This window comes from Danio aesculapii, chromosome 5 (genome assembly GCF_903798145.1).
Source record: "Danio aesculapii chromosome 5, fDanAes4.1, whole genome shotgun sequence".
Taxonomy (NCBI): domain Eukaryota; kingdom Metazoa; phylum Chordata; class Actinopteri; order Cypriniformes; family Danionidae; genus Danio; species Danio aesculapii.
Window position 1 is genome coordinate 32,524,703 of NC_079439.1, and position 15,293 is coordinate 32,539,995.

Genomic DNA, 15,293 nt, shown 5'->3' on the forward strand with positions numbered 1-15,293 from the left:
TGTAAAGGAGCTGTAAATGCTCCCAGACCTAATGAATTTTGTGAAGAAGTCTCTGGGTGTATGGACTTATATGTCTGTGGTATGAATTAACGTGTGCTGTCATGAACCATTAAACAAAGCGTCTTTTCATAGAATAAAAGCCATGCAGTTTCATGACTAATTATGAGCCATTAATGCATCATCGATTACTGTGGGCATTTGCCATGTCAATGTGTGACATAGTCAGAATGTAGATTTCCTTCCCAGAAGACAAAAATAGCACAAACTAGCAAAAATGTTAGCTAAAATTTAATAACTAACATTTAACATGCTTTAATTCTCTCACTCTTAGATATATTATATTATATTATATTATATTATATTATATTATATTATATTATATTATATTATATTATATTATATTATATTATATTATATTATATTATATTATATTATATTATATTATATTGTATTATATTATATTATATTATATCATATTATATACAACACTTCTGTCTGGTTCGTGAATCTGATTGGCTGATAGCCGTGCGATATTCTGCAACAGCACTTGTACAACCTTTTAACCCTTCACCCTTACTTTTTGGTTGGCCATCTGTTTGTTTCTAATGCATCTCCTATTTTCATTACTGCAGACTAGTTCAGTAAAAAGAAAGAAATAAGAAATGCCCGCATGTGTTTAGCATTTTTCCTTATCACAAACACAACAGTCATCTCCTAGTGTTTGCACTGCTTTGGCTTTTTCAGGGATAATTATTATGATCTCTTGATTGCAACAGAGAAATACTGGGAAATCTCTTTTGATTGATGACGTTTCATGCCGTTCAGCCTTATAATCTTCAAATGTCAGCAAAAATCACCTGTTTTGTCATCACTTTAGACATTATGCAGGAGAATCATTTAAACACTAGCTCTAAAGTGACGTGTGTGAAGTAGCAACAGTTTCAACTGTTCTGACGTCAGCCGTAGATGTGAATGAGGGGCGGAAGAAAGTAGTTTTGATAGAGTAGAGTTTGATTTTCGTTTTTTATGCACATGATTATGCCTTCAAACTATTGTATAAATGCAATATCACACGAGTAGCAGTGCGATATGGCTGTATATCGTCACTGGTGGGACACTAAGGCACACACACCTCTCCCACCTGTGCCGATATACAGCCATATCACACTGCTACTCGTGTATATTATGTATAATTATATATTTTTCCCATTTTTCCATTGTTTTTATCAGAACATTACACTGTGTAGTTCAAAGTAGTTCATTTATTTATTTTGAACAGTTTTAACTTCCTATTAACATCCGGACCGATGGCAAAAACCGGGTTCATACAGGTGCTGGACATCCTTGAAAATGCTTGAATTTTAGTCTAGGTTTTTCAAGGTTTTTAAAGTGCTTAGATTTTAAATAAAATGCTTGAAACCTTAAAATGTAATTGTGTTGCTGTCATAACAATTTCTTCCTAAATGGGTTATAAAAATGAACGATTTATACAGTAGCATTTGCTTAAAATGAAATCTCTTGAGTCTGTGCTGATTTGATCATAATCTAGCTGTCTTTTTGTCCTGTGCCCTTTGAGAGAAGACAAAAGTCTTGGATATTACCATTTCATGAGTGAACAAAGCATGAAAATAAAATGAATATGAAATTATGATGAAAGATGACACATTTAAGATGAGTAAAGGATAATTAAGAGAGTAAATGAGATTGTCTGGCCAGCATGCCATCAAAAATTGTCCTTAGAAAACTATATTATGCTATAGAATACTACAGTATAAGAAATCGCATCTGATATAATGTGATGGATTCTGTATGTATATGAATGTACAGTAAATATGTAATTTGCCTGGCTTGTAAAGTGCTGGAAAACAATAACACATATTAAGTATATACTGTTACCCATGTGTTTTTGCTGATACCCTTTGTGTATTGATGCATGTTCTCAGGAGCGAAATGCAGAGAATGCCATCGAAGCTCTAAAAGAGTATGAGCCAGAGATGGGCAAAGTTTACCGCATGAACCGCACGGCTGTCCAGAGGATCAAAGCTCGAGACATCGTGCCTGGAGATATTGTGGAGATTTCTGGTAGGTTTGGACCTTATTCTAGTTGTCCTGCTCTTTCTCATGGGTTTTCCCCAAAGCTTCATCTGCTCACAGTCCCATCCTTTGTGTAAGGAAAGGGATTCAAATGTGCAGAGAGTTGATGTTTGTGGAACAGCAGCCTCCAGTTTGCGTCTTGTGGAGGTTTCTGCTGAACATTTGCCCATGTGGTTGGGTATAATACTCAATGGAGGTGGTCTGGTGCTTCTTTTTTCTATCTTTCTTCCAGTCATCCCCACCTCTCGCCATACCCAAAACACACAAACACAGGCTGTCGTTTTCCCTCAGTCTTCCTATTGGCGTATGTGTGGCTGCCCAGAGAGTGTGTTTGTGTGCGTTTTACTGAAGCTCTTTGCCCTGAACGAGACCTCTTCAGTGTTACGCTATGTATGTATGTGTGTGTGTGTTGTGTGGGCTTCTTGCCAAAAACTTGAAAGCAGAGCAGGAATATCCCAGACTGTGTTACGTAAGTGGCTTTCCTGTTACTATGAGATTGCCAAGCAGAGACATGCAGGAAAAAACCTGAATGTGCTCATATTCTGTTCATTGTATACCAACCTGATTATTTTACACTCCTTTTCTTTCTCTCTCACTTCTTGTTGAAATATACAGCCTTCCTTTTTCCTTACTGTCAGCCGCACCATTCTCCACTTTCTTGTAAGCGCAGGTTTGTCCTTGTTTCCTCACATACACACATGCCAATCTACAGTATATACAGACCAGTGTTGGGGGTAACGCGCCTTATGTAATAATATTACTTTCCCAAAGTAACGAGTAATATAACGCATTACTTTTAAAAATAAGTGAAATTATTTGAGTTACTTTTAAAAAAATGTAAAGAGAGTTACTTTTTACCTTGCTTAATTGGCTTTTACAAAATATTCTGCGGAATAAAAAATGACCTTAGTCAGGTTCAATCACATACTCAATGAGAGAGCGTGCTGTTAATCATCAGGTCTCTTTTTTTCACAGCAGATGAGTCAGTGCACTGTTCTAGTAACTGAATATCTCAGGATATGGGTTTATTTCGAGTCAGAGGGGGTAACTGGTAAGTTAGTACTGAAGATGCAAACCGTTTCATGACAACTTCGTTCAATTTAATGAACTGGTTCGACCGGTTCTCTTAGAAGATCTGGTTTAAACAAACGATTCATTCACGAATAGCCCGCCATCACTACAGACAGTCAGAAACAGAAACAATGGCAGGCCGGAGACTTACATATTTGCAATGGATTCTTGTTATTTTGAACTCATTGAAGAAAAGAAGTGGATTGTAGTTAAGTGTAGATTATGTAGAAGTAAAACTCAACTAACAAACCGTCATCTACGATTGACATGAGTTCACGTTCTCCAGGTAAAACAATTATTTCGACTTATCTAAATAAATGGCTATTGCTTTAATTGTTGAGGAGGTGCAGCCACTGTCTAACGTTATTGTAGAAGTGACTACGTTTTGTAATATTGTAAGATTTTTTTTCTCTTTTGGGAAACGACTTGCACATTTGTTAAGGCCATGTAAAGCAATTTATTCAATGTATAAATCTCAAAGATTTATTTTGATTTAGGGAAGTTTTTTTTTAATCGTCTTACTGTTCATTTTGTTATTAAAGATTCATTCATTCATTCATTTTCTTTTCAGTCCTTTTATTCTGGGGTCGCCACAGCAAAATGAACCGCCAACTTATCCAGCTTTTTTTTATGCAGTAGATGCCCTTCCAGCTGCAACCCATCACTGGGAAACATCCATACACACTCATACACTATGGACAATTTAGCCTACCCAATTCACCTGTACTGCATGTCTTTGGACTTGTGGGGGAAACCGGAGCACCCGGAGGAAACCCACGCAAACACTGGGAGAACATGCAAACTCCACACAGAAATGCCAGCTGACCCAGCTGTGCTACCCACTGCGCCACAGTGCATTGTCTCTAATAAATAAATAAATAAATAAATGTATTCATTCATTCATCAGTTTTTGCCTTAATAAATTATTTCATGTTAGTCATCTTGAGCTTTATTGTTTTTTTTTATCTCAGTGGACAGTAAATGTACTTAACTAATAACACAAAACATACAAAAGTAGCAAACGCATTACTTTACATGCTTTCATTAATCTGTATATACAGCATGTATAGCTCTGGACTCAGAAAGTTCTCAAAATCATTCAATGAATGAAAATGAAGCTGAAGGTTATATACTGTATTGTACTGTAGGGGGGTTTTAAATGCAGAGCTTCTGGATAAAAAAGGTGGAAAAACACCTGTAAGTTCTGAAAGAAATCAAACCTCAGCCAGGTAAGGAAAAGTAACGCAAAAGTAATATAATGCATTACTTTCCATAAAAAGTAACTAAGCAATGCAATTAGTTACTTTTTTAGGAGTAACTCAGTATTGTAATGCACTACATTACAGTCATTCTTGACTTGATCATATCATATATACACATTCAAATGTGCTAGTCACCGCTTCACAGGCAGCACGGTGGCGCAGTGGGTAGCACAATCGCCTCACAGCAGGAAGGTTGCTGGTTTAAAGGATTTATAAAGGGACTAAGCCGAAAGGGACTAAGCCGAAAAGAAAATAAATGAATGAGTCACCGATTCACGCTAATCAACATTTGCTTCTTTAATCCCTGCTTGCTAATGATCTCTAGTCTGCATCAGCCAAGTATGGAGCGGAACAGAAAAGATGACAATGAGGATCTGTTTTTCACCATGAAAACAAAACGATGGGAATAGTAATACCCGTGGTACACCACATGATTTTCCAATTCATGTTTGAGAGCATCCGCATTCATTCAGATACAAGGATGCAGGCACATCGCTGCGTTTGCTTGTGAATGGAAGTGAAAGCGAGAGAGTCACGAAGAGCCTGGTGCGGAGGGAGTGAGAGAGAGCGAGTGTACGGAGAGATGCAGAATGTGTGAGGGAGGCAGAAAGCAGTGTGAGAGCGCGAAAGCGTGAAAGACAGATGAGCGGGAGGGAGCGATAAATGCAGTGTGATGCAGAGAGAGAGAGACAGGCGGAATTAAAGAGATGCGGATGAGATGTGGGATACATTACCTGTCTTAGCGCGGTGGTAACAAGCGGCTCTTTGTTTAGGTGCGCCGTTTGGTCTTTTGTCTTGACAAGCCCACATTCCAGTGGCCAGACGTTCACACTGTCAGACTTTACCCCCTGACACCTATGGGCCACATCACCATGGTAACCGGCTCCAGAGTCCCTCCCATGCCAAGGTCAAACTGGCAGACATGTGAAGTAACTATCAGACATCACTGTCAGTACAGATGTTTCCAGCATCCACTACGTGTGCTTCCTGAAAGCAAAAATCGTGGCTCTGACCATATTTTATTGTAGGATATCATACAGCGGTACGTTGATCAGGATTTTAGACCAATGAGAATAAGTTGTGGGTGGAGATACAGTGCGCAGCATATAGAAGTAAACTCCTCACAAATCTATCTTTTAAATTCATATTTTTAATAGGAAGCTATACAATATTATATTTGTGCATATACATTAGATTAGTCACTACTGAAGCCAAATCTGGAGCTTATCTAACAAAATAACTTACGATAACCCATAACTAGTGCAATCAAATTTGTGTTATACAAAAATATTAAATACAAATTAAAAAAAGAGGAAAAATCAAGAGAAGAAAACAGAATGTTTTAGAATGTTTTATTCTATAGCGTCAACTTCAGAGATGCCCAAACTAAGTTCTGCGGTAACCTTTGATTTCTCCCTCCATCCCATCTGTGAAGAGGAGAATAATGGAGAATTCTCAGGGGAATGACTTTAACAGAGATTGTCATTTCTAATTTAACATAACTTTTGTTTTTGAGCTACAAGAAAGCATACTGAATTTACATGTTTCAATTAAACAATGTAAATGAATCAAATAGTAAAAATAAACAAATAGTAACTTGATTGATAGCATCATCAAGCAACATCAGCAAGTGAATTGAGGCAAAGTCTATTTTTTTGTGTTTTAAACAGGATTGTTTGTGTTTTATTGTAAGATGTTCATTATAAAATGTACAAAAATGTATAATTATTAAAGTATTTTAAATGTTATAAATTATGGTAATTAATTTAATTAATTAAATTTATAGTTTGGTATATTTACCTCCGGCTCACCACTCTCAGTCAAGTTTAGTTTTTGGCACTTTATAAGAAAAAGTTTGGGCACCCATGCTCTAAACTTTCTCATCTACTGTATTTACTTATTAAAAACACACATTTTATAGATATTAAAGCTTTAAAATTCGTATTCAGTATAGATGTATATCTAATTTTTGTTGTAGAGCAAAAACTTAATGCATTGCCAAGTTAGGTTTACCAGAGATCGTATTTTTCCCATAAACTGAAAAATTCTATACAGTAGGAAAATCTTGAGGGAACCCATAACAAATTATTGTTCTGGTTTCTGACAAGGATGGGCCGGAAAAAGATTGTAACGGTATAACAACCTTAAATAAAAATATCATGTTTTTTTACGGTATTGTGATTACTGCTCTAAACTATATTCTTTTTAAATGTCTGGGTAAAAAACAAGAACTTTTTTCCTCTTTGAACACAATGGCTCCATTTGAAATCACATATTTCAATACTATATAGTACACTAAAAACTGTATGCGAGCTGAGTAGTATGTCTAAATTCATAGAATTCGAAAAATAATATGCGAGAAGTACCCAGATGACCTACTACTTCCAGTAAGATTCTGAAGTGCGCATCCAATAGATGCTACGCTATCCCATGATGCACCATGAGAGAATTCATGAATGGGAGTTAAACAGGTATGTCACGTGATGATGACAAAATGGCACCTGTAGTACCGAGCTCCATTCATACTACTCACATTCATACTTTACAATACATACTTTTCTGTCGGTCGAGTAGTAAATTCAAATTCAAATGCAGTACCTACTGAGTAGTTGGCAATTTTGGACAAGGACAATATATTTTATTTTGAGAAACATTTATAATATATAGTAAACATGTCAGCCTAAATAATTCAAATGAATCGTTGACTACTGCTTCATTATCTTCATTAGTTTAAAAAACACATATTTCTCTACAATTTAAAATGGAATCTTTGGATAAAAAAACGTAAATAAAAAAATCGTACAAATACCTTAGGAACGGTATAACAGAACATTTTGGTGGTTTTAAAACCTTGAAAATGGATTTGGTCCCATGCCTAGTTCTGACGTTATCTATATATTAAGTTCAGGTTCACACAAAACTTAAGTAAACATAAATATTTACAATATAATATTTTGCACTATTTTTCACATTTTAAATGTAAATGTCATCATTGAAAATATAAATTACTGCAACAGTCAATGTATCTGGAGCAATAACATTGAAAATCCTAGGGCACCCTAGGGCATTTGTTGCTTTATAGTCAAACACCAATGGCACGTTGATGGATATTTTTGGATTGCAAATGAGATTTTTGTCATTTTCCCTTTTCCTGAGGCCTTGAGCACTTCCCAGCCTGCAAGCTGAACAAAAACGAAACAAGGTGAATTGGTCCAGTGGGATAAGAGTTAGAGGTGTTTCCACTCCAGAAGTCTGTGAGGGTGGAAACAACTGGCACTCTATACATCTTCTGTATTTTTATTATCATGGGCAATGGGGGAAAGGGAGATGGTTCTGTGGTTTAAGATCCATCACCGGGTTTATAGCCATGAGAATCCACTAACGAGGTGTGGACACATTCACACACACTCTGAACTGCTCCTGCTGAGTTCATTGGTTATAGTTGTAGCATTTAACAAGTCCTATTCAGTAAGTAGGAAGCACTGGCTGGTCAGAGGTGTTATCAGGCTTCTCTGCTGAAATATTTCTCGATTTCTGTCTAAACCCACTGTGCCGATGACATAATCTTGTTGCTAAGCACTAGCAAACACGCATAAACAAACATGCAACCCAAAAGCCCTGTCACTTTCCCCAGAGGTTGCATGATAATTGCACGTTGGAAAAAGGCACTTGTGAGAACTACAGAAAAAAAAAATCTTTCAAAACAAAGCAACCAAAAATATGACCCACAACATTCATTCCCTTCTCCTTGCTGCAAACTCCACCATTCGTGAGTGGCAGCTCTATGTGAACTTTTGGCATAGACCACCATCAAGAGAATTGGAGGTTGGAAAACAGTGTTCAGCCTTTTGCATGCATGAGTACTATAGATATTTATAGATTATTTACACTTTTAATTTCCAGTCAGCCTAGCATTGTGCCAGTGTTATGATTGTGGTAATCACAGCATCCAAAGTGGAACTTTCCCTTAGCCGTTTCGAAGGCTCAAAAATAACATTCTCAGTTCATTAGAAAATCGAAGGAACCAGAAGGGGGTTTACTAAAAGCCTGGAGATTTGGGAAGACTTTTTTTTCCCCTCTCCGTCTCAATAGGATGAGTAAAGGTGACCCATGGAGTCTGTGTTTTTAAATGCATTCACTTTAGCCCCATCATCTGTTAGTCATACCCACAGGCTCTGGGACCGTTTGATTAGCATTCGCAAATGTCTTGAACTCGCCAGCCTCTGTTATTACACCGTTCAAGTAAGCATGCGTCACCCGCTCTAATCAAGTTTATACCCGATGTCCATGGCGGCCTGTTTCCTGCTATCAGATGCTTGCCATCTACTGTCATAATGTCTGTGTATATTTAGCTCACTTTGCATTGTTCTGGCTTGGTATGGCGAAAAGCTGCTCACATTAGCATTTAGATGGGTTCAGTACCCATTCGAAATGTGGCCGTGTGGGTGGGAGACATTGCTGAGGGGGCAGAGAGAGAGAGAGTGATAAAATCCAAGAAAGAGAAAAGAAAGGTCTGTCGTTCTGGGAGCGTGAACAGGTTCCCGCCCGCCGTGCCCTCGCTATCCCCTCTCCCACGCACAGCAGCCCCTGATGGGGTTGTTGTCTCCCTCAGCAGAGACCCCAGGAGCTGTTCCTGTGACGTGGGAGGAAGAGAGACTGCATGACTGAGAAATCATGTCCAGAGGGTTGGAACAGAAAGAATAGGAAAAAAAGAGAGATGGGGAGAGGGGATCTTTTACTGTACATCACAGTATTATGCCAGATCCTGCTATTGTGACTAACAAAACAAATTATTGTGCAGCAAAACACACAGACTGACTGCACAATTAATTGTTAAAATCTTGATTCAAACACCCACACAGTGTTATTCCTACATGATAATGATTTGGCTGTGTCTATTAAATATTTAACAAGTACTGTACACTATAATCACAGGGGAATATTCAGTTCTGTGATCAGTTTCAGTCTTTAGTGTTCTTAGGCAGTGTTGATATTTATTTTGTTAAAAAAAAAATTGTTTAAAAATAAAATTTTTGAGTTCAGATCTAAACATTATAACCATAGTAGCAAGCAAAATACTCCAAAAGGGGCCGATCACAACGAACGCGCTTTTACGTTCCAAAAACGTAAGGCTTACCACACTGCCTTTTTTGTTGACATTAAAAAAAGAAGCGCGGTGCAGTTTTTTATGTCACTAGGCCACAACTGAATCAGCTGCGTATTGTGCGCAAGTGTTGATCCTGATAATGTTATAATTGTAATATTTTATAATATTAAAATATTCAATATTTTTAAAGTCATACAGCTCTGGATAACTCGAAACAGCAACCACTAGTCTCTCCTCCATTTTTAAAAGTCTCCATAGTCATCTTCACAACACAAACACTGCAGTCACCTCAATGGAAACCCCGCCTCTGATTGGAGAATGAAAAAGACGTGACTGACGCAACTAGCTTTTCCGCTCAGTTGACTTATCTGCGAGTGTACAGCACGCAACGGCAAAAATGCGAGGTGCAGCAGGCAGTTAAAACGCCAGGCGCAAAGGGCGCATAGGCAGCGTGCAAAACGCTCGCGACCGTTAGTAAATCATTCAAAAAATTATTGCCTCTCAACGCAAAAAGCGCATTCAGTGTGATCAGACCATAAGAGCACCTTTTAAAAGTGACTTGACACTTGTATTAATTACCTTCTTATGCCAGTAGATGGCAACAAATTATGATAATTATTGTGTTTGTCATTTGAATAATTTGTTAAAAAAGATTCATCCAGTAATACAACAAGTGAAGTCTATTAGTGAGTCGTTGAATCGTTCATTTAAATAGATTTTTAAAAAATCTGTCAAATTTATTTTTGTTAATGTATTGCAGTGAAACCTTTTGTTATTTTCTAAAGTCTTCAGTTCAGAATCACGATCTCAATTTTAACTAAAAATGATTCTCAAAAAGGATTCTTTGTGATTTGTAAATTCATCCAGAAGCATGCAGCTCTACTGCCAATGTTTTTTAGGGTCCTGTGAAGAATCTGATCTTCAACCTTCAGAGTAAAAAAGAAGCATTTTAGCTTTAGCACTGTCTGGTCCGCTCGCCCACTATCTGTCTAACAATGTGTTAAAGACTAATGGGAAGTGTGGCTGCTCTCTTGCATGTCTTGCTCAGCCCAAGGGTTTAAATGGGGTATAATTAAGACACCAAGGGTCTCTAATTGCTGTAAAATGTCCAGTAAGTGCCCCTGCTGCTTCTTCATCCTGGTCCAGGATTTATATTATGTGGGTCATCATATAAACCCAGCTGGAGGGTTATAGCTTGACAGAAATTGCAAGTTGTAATAATAATTAACAGAAATGTGCTATTGCTGTAGATTTAACCAAGTAAATGCAGCCTAGTTAAATAAATAAATAAATAAATAAAACATAGTAGTGTACAAGAATGTTGGATCATGAGTTCTGTGGAAATCTCTGGAGCTTTCTCTGGAATTATGGAGATTTAGATTCCATGCAGGTGTAGTATACAGTATATGTCATGACTTCTTTGTTTATTTAATGAAGTTTTGTTTATATTAATACACTGGACTTCTGTGCTGTATCATCATTTCTGTGAGCTGTGAATGCATGAGTAGATCCCTTAAGCTTAAATGATATATAATCTTTATTGATGCTTTGTCTTGATGTCTTGGGTAGGAAGGATAAATAAAGGTTTATTAAGTCATGCTGCCACACAATATCTGCTACTTATGCAAAAAAAAGAAGAAGAAAAGAAAATGACACATATTGACTGATTCTGGCTCTTCTTACAGACTTTTTTTCATCCTGTTGTTGTTTTTTTCTTTTGTATTAAAACCCTTTTTTCTGTTAAACTAAACATGGTGCATGGACCAAATATTGATCATTCTGTGTGCTCTCATCAACTAGGTATCGAACAGTATTTCAGTCTCAGGGAGAGAGAGAGAGAGAGAGAGAGAGAGAGAGAGAGAGACGCACCAGCTAGCGCTCGCTCTTTCTCTCTAAATGTCTTTTTTTGTTTCAGTCATTTTTTCACTTAGCTCCAGGCTTTGTGTCCTAGTAGCTCAGCTTCAATCTATAGTAATTAAGTGTTTACCTTGAATACAAGAGTTCAAGAACTGCCTTGAATGATTGCCGTTCAGTGATATGTCTAATTTCCTGTTTATGATTGCAGTTTTGGCACTTCAGGCCTATGTCCAACACACTTTTTTTGACCTGTCTCGCATTCATCAGCAACACTGGAGTGTCTTTGTCTGCCTTTTGATGAACTAACTCTCAACCTGTTTTGTTTTCTAGTTGGAGACAAGGTGCCAGCAGATATCAGGATCACCTCAATCAAATCCACCACCCTGAGGGTAGACCAGTCCATCCTCACAGGTACTGTGGGCATCTCCGATGAACAGTGTTGCGTTTCACCTCTCCGTTTTCAGTATCACTTCTTTTAAACCACCTCTGTGCGTATTTTGCTTTTAGGTGAATCTGTGTCTGTTATCAAGCACACTGATCCTGTGCCAGATCCCCGAGCTGTCAATCAAGACAAAAAGAACATGCTGTTTTCTGTAAGCATGTCACTTCCTGTTTTTGGTGGGGAAATAAGTGTATATTAGCATTGTTTATTCATGAATATTTTCAATGTACCCACTAGGGATGCTCTCATCAGGATTTTTGAGTACTGATACCAAGTACCGATACCTTGCCATAGTGTTCGGCCGATACCGATACAGAATATTCTGATGCTTTATGCTTTATAATGCATAAAGCACATTTTCCTTCTAAGTATGATACTGAAGTGGAGATCTCTCCTTATCTAAGAGAATAAATGAAGGATGCTGCATATAAAACCTTAAGCATGTCTCTTTTACCCATTTAGGTGTAAACATGTTATGGTTAGAAGGAGCTTTACAGAACATTATAGAGAGCACAGATATAAAAAAATGGTACATATTTTTACTAACAATGCAATTTGGAAGCATTGCAAATGATGAAGGAAGAATTCAAGATGTCTCAATCAAGAAAAAATTGGAGTGTATATTTGATGCACAAGAAGTTGAAAACCTATAAATTCATTACTTACTAAAAGGAAATAGTTCTACAAACGTCAGTTTTTTGCAATAAGAAAATTACAATAAGTTCTATTATTAAATATTCATGTTAAAAATAAAATTTTTTTAAGTTTTTTTTTATTAATCTAATATTTCCAGCCAGGTTTTAGTGAACTTGCAATATTGTAAAAAACAGAACTTTCAGTTCCTAAAAGTAAAAGTAGAAGCTGCTGTATGTATAATCCTGGTGCGCAGGTGCATCTTCTTCAGCTTGTAAATGTATAAACAAACATTTGTGATTGTTTCATGAGATCGGCCAGATCAGCAAGTCCGATTGAGTCATTAAATGTGATTATCGGCCATTATCGATCTCTGGCCGAATGATCGGAGTACCCACCTTTAGTTTTGTCAGGAGAATGGCATTATACTATAGCATAGGGCTGGGTGATTTGGCCTAAAATCAAAATCTCGATTAATTGAACATTTTAACTCGATTACGATTAATGAACGATTATTTGTTTATTTATTTATTTTTTTGCCCTCATAGTTTACTGATTTGTACAGTAAATATGCTCACATATTACAAATGAGAGATTTCTGAATGAAGGATGCATTACTTGAATTTAAAATAATGAAAGAAAACACACACTTTCTACTATCCATGATTATTTATTGCGCATCAACATTGAACAACTGAAATTTAAACACACATTACCTAAAACCAACAGTCATAAATAAATAACTTGCGCTTTTGGAAACAAAATAATTTATTTTCAGTGTTTTTCACATTAAAAGTATAACAATTATAATAAGTATTTCTTCTACATATAATTTGTACATATATCTTGTAAATAATATTTTAAGCAGTGCATTCCTTGAATCCTCTGTAAACAAATGCGTTAATGTGTTACACCCCGTCTAGGGGTAAGGAAGCAGCATGAAAGGGAAGACTGCACACAAAATGCTGCTTAAGAAAATATATAGCGATTTTATTTACACAATGATTTTCTCAAACAAAATTTGTCTATTTATTCAACTTCAGGAGCTGACCAGGCCAAAATAAGAAACAAAACAATCTAAATTCAAGTTCCCTCTAACTTCCCTATTTTCAGCAAAAGAAAAGAAAAGAAAATACACTTCATTACCTAACTGACTTGTCCACAAAAACAATCAATAAAAAGAAGGCACAAAAGAAAATGGCGTCAAGCTTCCTACTTACTGTACAAATATTTCCACTCAGCGAACAAATCCAAAAAGTAGTCCGTTAACAGGCAGAGGTCAGATTTTTAATGACAACAAAGCACTAAATAGTGTGACAGATTTTCCTCAGATACATTATGCCGTCTCGAGGCATCTCTGGTGGAGCTTCCAATCATCTTCATATTGCCAACATGCAACGTGTAGTTACATTTTTTGAGAGGTGCATGCAAAGGCTGCAGCGGACCACACCTGTGCATTTGACGCAGATGTTTAAATCAGCCTTAACAGAGCAGGGTCACATGACTCCACACGCGGTAGGGAAAGTAAATGAAAATATTTTCCTGAAAAAAAATAGATCGATTATAGGTTCTGAATGTCGATTTCGATTATTTTTCGATTAATTGCCCAGCCCTGCTATAGGTTATAATAAGACTTAAGTATTCTGTCCATGCACTCAGTCCAAACATACTCTTCCTGTTTATGTCCATTTGCAGTCACTCATACACTCTTAAGTAGGCATGCATTTGTCTGCTCTAAATCCACTTAGTTTGCGGTAACATCATCTGAGCATAGGGAACACCTCAGGTGACGTTATGGCTTAGTGAATGATAGTAAATGCAGTCTGCCTGTTTTCTTCTTTAGTCATTTCAAATAAACTGCATATGGCCCACATGCACTTATAGTCCAGCTTTATGCACTTTCCATAACATTGTGGTTATGAAAGATGTAGTTTACTATTAGGGCAAAATGTCCCTAATGACATTATGGCCAGCTCCACACAAGCCGATGATTTTTCCAAGCTACATTTTATAAAATTATATGGGATGAAGGAACTTCTGACGCTTCTGCTGTTGTTGTTTCCAAGACTGCAAAAGTGTAAATTTAGATCTGAAAGGTCTTTTTGGAGGCTTTGTTCCATTTAAGAATGTACGTCCTTATTTTTGCATCTGCTCATGTTTTCCGAAAGGGCACAAACATCGCTGCGGGTCGGGCCATCGGTGTTGTCGTCTCCACTGGGGTTTCCACTGAAATCGGCAAGATCCGTAACCAGATGGCGTCAACGGAGCAGGAGAAGACCCCATTGCAGCAGAAGCTGGATGAGTTTGGTCAACAGCTCTCCAAGGTGATCTCGCTCATCTGCATCGCCGTCTGGGTCATTAACATTGGTCATTTTGCCGACCCAGTCCACGGCGGGTCCTGGATCCGAGGTGCCATCTACTACTTCAAGATAGCTGTGGCCTTGGCAGTAGCAGCCATCCCAGAGGGTTTGCCAGCTGTCATCACCACCTGTCTGGCACTGGGCACTCGTCGCATGGCCAAGAAAAATGCCATTGTCCGTTCACTGCCCTCGGTGGAGACGCTGGGATGCACCTCCGTTATCTGTTCAGACAAGACCGGGACCCTGACAACCAACCAGATGTCCGTCTGCAGGGTAAGTGATGTGGCTGTTTCAGCTAGACGCAGAGATGCTGTCTCATTCAGCATCGGAACTGATGTCTGCGGGCAGATCTCGATTTTATGTCTGGTCCGATGACATCTTCATTTTTCATTCTGTTTTTCACTGAAATATGGTCCTATGTGAGCTTTCTTTTAATATAGATCTTAAACAGCACAGATTTAGAACTA

General features: G+C 37.5%; 1 protein-coding gene across 1 annotated transcript in view; it reads left to right on the plus strand.

Annotated features, from left to right (window-relative positions):
- atp2a3 (ATPase sarcoplasmic/endoplasmic reticulum Ca2+ transporting 3) overlaps positions 1-15,293 on the plus strand; it is a 100,062-nt gene that overhangs the window by 43,419 nt on the left and 41,350 nt on the right. Inside the window, 4 exon segments of the mRNA XM_056457945.1 lie at positions 1,944-2,082; positions 11,722-11,802; positions 11,899-11,984; positions 14,635-15,099. Coding sequence (XP_056313920.1) covers positions 1,944-2,082; positions 11,722-11,802; positions 11,899-11,984; positions 14,635-15,099 — 771 coding nt within the window.